The sequence below is a fragment of the Chaetura pelagica genome, unplaced genomic scaffold, assembly GCF_000747805.2.
Source record: "Chaetura pelagica isolate M959 unplaced genomic scaffold, ChaPel_1.0 scaffold427, whole genome shotgun sequence".
In the NCBI taxonomy this organism is placed as follows: domain Eukaryota; kingdom Metazoa; phylum Chordata; class Aves; order Apodiformes; family Apodidae; genus Chaetura; species Chaetura pelagica.
In genome coordinates this window covers 62085-65356 of record NW_009953904.1, presented here as the reverse complement: position 1 = coordinate 65356, position 3272 = coordinate 62085, and the positions used below count along the sequence as shown (strand labels likewise).

The 3272-nt window shown below is 51.8% G+C and overlaps 1 protein-coding gene across 1 annotated transcript in view; it reads right to left on the bottom strand.

Moving 5' to 3' along the window:
- Positions 1 to 3272, bottom strand: part of LOC104392058 (homeobox protein EMX1-like) — a 28328-nt gene that overhangs the window by 9797 nt on the left and 15259 nt on the right. Inside the window, exon 4 of the mRNA XM_010001414.1 lies at positions 3039 to 3253. Within this exon, the coding sequence (XP_009999716.1) occupies positions 3039 to 3253 (215 nt within the window). The remainder of the gene's footprint in view (positions 1 to 3038; positions 3254 to 3272) is intronic.

Below are 3272 nucleotides of genomic sequence, written 5' to 3'. Positions count from 1 at the left end.
AAAGAGTGAGAGAAGGAAAGAGGGGAAGCAAGAAAGAAAAAGGTGAAGGAAAGAAAGGAAGAAAAAATAGAAAATAAAATTAGAGATGAAAAAGTAGAAGAGAAAGAGAGAAAACAGATGAAACAAAAGACAGAGATGAAAGGCAGGAAGAAAGAAAGACAAGAAAGAAAGACAAGAAAAAAAGACAGACAGAAAGAAAGAGACAGAAAGACAGAGAAGAAAAGGAAGGAAGGAAGGAAGGAAGGAAGGAAGGAAGGAAGGAAGGAAGAAAGAAAGAAAGAAAGAAAGAAAGGAAGAAAGGAAGAAAGGAAGAAAGAAAGAAAGAAAGAAAGAAAGAAAGAAAGAAAGAAAGAAAGAAAGAAAGAAAGAAAGAAAGAAAGAAAGAAAGAAAGAAAGAAAGAAAGAAAGAAAGAAAGAAAGAAAGAAAGAAAGAAAGAAAGAAAGAAAGAAAGAAAGAAAGAAAGAAAGAAAGAAAGAAAGAAAGAAAGAAAGAAAGAAAGAAAGAAAGAAAGAAAGAAAGAAAGAAAGAAAGAAAGAAAGAAAGAAAGAAAGAAAGAAAGAAAGAAAGAAAGAAAGAAAGAAAGAAAGAAAGAAAGAAAGAAAGAAAGAAAGAAAGAAAGAGAAGTGAAAGAAACGAGTGAAAGAAAGAAAAGGAAAAACAGATAAAGGAAGAGAAGACAGAAAAGCAGGAGGACAAGCAGGGGCAGGAGGCAGGTGGAGGGGCAGGGAGCGGGACCCGTGCGGGGTTGCGGGTTGAGGGCCGGAGCGGGAACCCCCCGGGTCCCTGTCGGGCCGGGAGCGGGACGAGCTCAGGCTCGGGATGGGGCGGGATGGAACTGAGCTGCTCGCGGGGCCGGGCTGGTGCCCCCGGGAGTCGCCTGAAGCGGCCGCGATGCTCGGCAGAGCCGCCGGAGGCAGGAGCCAGGAGAGGGTCGGTGAGGGGCAGATAATCCTAATCGGGGGTCCCCGGGAACCCCCGCGGCACAGGAAGGGAGAGGAAAGGAAAGGAAAAGGAAGGGAAAGGAAGGGAAAGGAAGGGAAAGGAAGGGAAAGGAAGGGAAAGGAAGGGAAAGGAAGGGAAAGGAAGGGAAAGGAAGGGAAAGGAAGGGAAAGGAAGGGAAAGGAAGGGAAAGGAAGGGAAAGGAAAGGAAAGGAAAGGAAAGGAAAGGAAAGGAAAGGAAAGGAAAGGAAAGGAAAGGAAAGGAAAGGAAAGGAAAGGAAAGGAAAGGAAAGGAAAGGAAAGGAAAGGAAAGGAAAGGAAAGGAAAGGAAAGGAAAGGAAAGGAAAGGAAAGGAAAGGAAAGGAAAGGAAAGGAAAGGAAAGGAAAGGAAAGGAAAGGAAAGGAAAGGAAAGGAAAGGAAAGGAAAGGAAAGGAAAGGAAAGGAAAGGAAAGGAAAGGAAAGGAAAGGAAAGGAAAGGAAAGGAAAGGAAAGGAAAGGAAAGGAAAGGAAAGGAAAGGAAAGGAAAGGAAAGGAAAGGAAAGGAAAGGAAAGGAAAGGAAAGGAAAGGAAAGGAAAGGAAAGGAAAGGAAAGGAAAGGAAAGGAAAGGAAAGGAAAGGAAAGGGTGGCAGGACACGGACAGATAAAGGAAAAGAAAGGAAAATAAAAAAGAGAGAGAGAGAGAAAGAAGCGGAGAGAAAGAGAAGAAAGATAAATGAAAGAGAAAGAAGTTGAGAAGAAGAGAAGAGAAGAGAAGAGAAGAGAAGAGAAGAGAAGAGAAGAGAAGAGAAGAGAAGAGAAGAGAAGAGAAGAAGAGAGAAGAGAAGAGAAGAGAAGAGAAGAGAAGAGAAGAGAAGAGAAGAGAAGAGAAGAGAAGAGAGAAGAGAAGAGAGCAGGAAAAAAAAAAGGGGGAAAGAAAAATTAAAATAAACATCAATATAAAAAAGAAAAATAAAAAGAAAATAAAGAAAAATGAAATAAGAAAAATAAGATAAAGAAAGAGAAAATAAAGAAACAGACGAGAAGAAGCAGGAAAAAGAAGGGGCTAAAGACAAAAGCTGTAAACCCAAACGAAATCTCGCCGTGCAGGCGCGACCCGCCTCAATCTTTCTCTGCGTTCGGAAAACGGGAAACCCAAACTCCCGGCTCCGCCAGGCTCGGGGCCCCGCAGGAGCGGGAAACGCCGGGCCCGGGAGCCCCGCGACCCCCGCACCGGGGCCGCCACACGCCGGGGCACCGCACCGCACCGGGGGTGCAAATGCACGGGCACCGGGGGTGCAAATGCACGGGCACCGGGGGTGCAAATGCACCGAGCACCCGGGGAGCAAACGCAGTTCCTAGCGGGTGTGCAAATGCGCTCAGCACCAGCGTGCAAACGCACGGGCACCGGGTGTGTGAACGCGCTCAGGACCGGTGTGCAAGTGGACTCAGCACCGGGCGTGTGAACACACTCAGCACCGGGCGTGTGAACACACTCAGGACCGGTGTGCAAGTGCCCTCAGCACCGGGCGTGTGAACACACTCAGCACCGGGCGTGTGAACACACTCAGGACCGGTGTGCAAGTGCCCTCAGCACCGGGCGTGTGAACACACTCAGCACCGGGCGTGTGAACACACTCAGGACCGGTGTGCAAGTGCCCTCAGCACCGGGCGTGTGAACACACTCAGCACCGGGCGTGTGAACACACTCAGCACCGGTGTGCAAGTGCCCTCAGCACCGGGCGTGCCCACACGCGGAGCACGGGGGGTGCAGGTGCCCTCACACCGGCCGTGCAAACGCGCTCGGGCAGCGGGTGTGCAAACGCACGGAGTTTCGGGGTGTGCTAAACGCAGCGGGTGTGCAAACGCCGAGCCCCGGGTGTGCAAAGGCACCGAGAACCGGGCGAGGAAGCGGCCTCGGCACCGCTTTGCGGAACCCCGGAGCTCCGGTTCGTCGGTACCGGCCCTTCAAGCAACAGGTCCCGTCTCCGGGTTCCCCTCGGGCTCCCCCGGGCTCCGCAGCCTCCCGGGGCCGGGCAGGGCTCCCTGTTCTCCCTTTCCCCATCCCGGGAAAACCCTCGGGGGATCCGGTTGAGCGATGCCCGGTTCTCCCTCCTCACCTTGGAAGCGATGCCCGAAGAAGCGGTTCCTCAGCACCCAGGGGTAGAAGTTGAGAGGGTCGCGGTGTTGAGGCCCGAAAAAAGAATGGGGGTGAGGTAACCCCGACCCACCCCCGAGCTGGTGGGGCCCGACGGGCAGAGCCGGGTGCCCCACGGCCTCCGGGAACACGAGCTCGGAGCTCCCGTAAAGGGCTCGACCGGCGGCGGCGGCGTCGCTCGCGCGGGGGGGGGAAG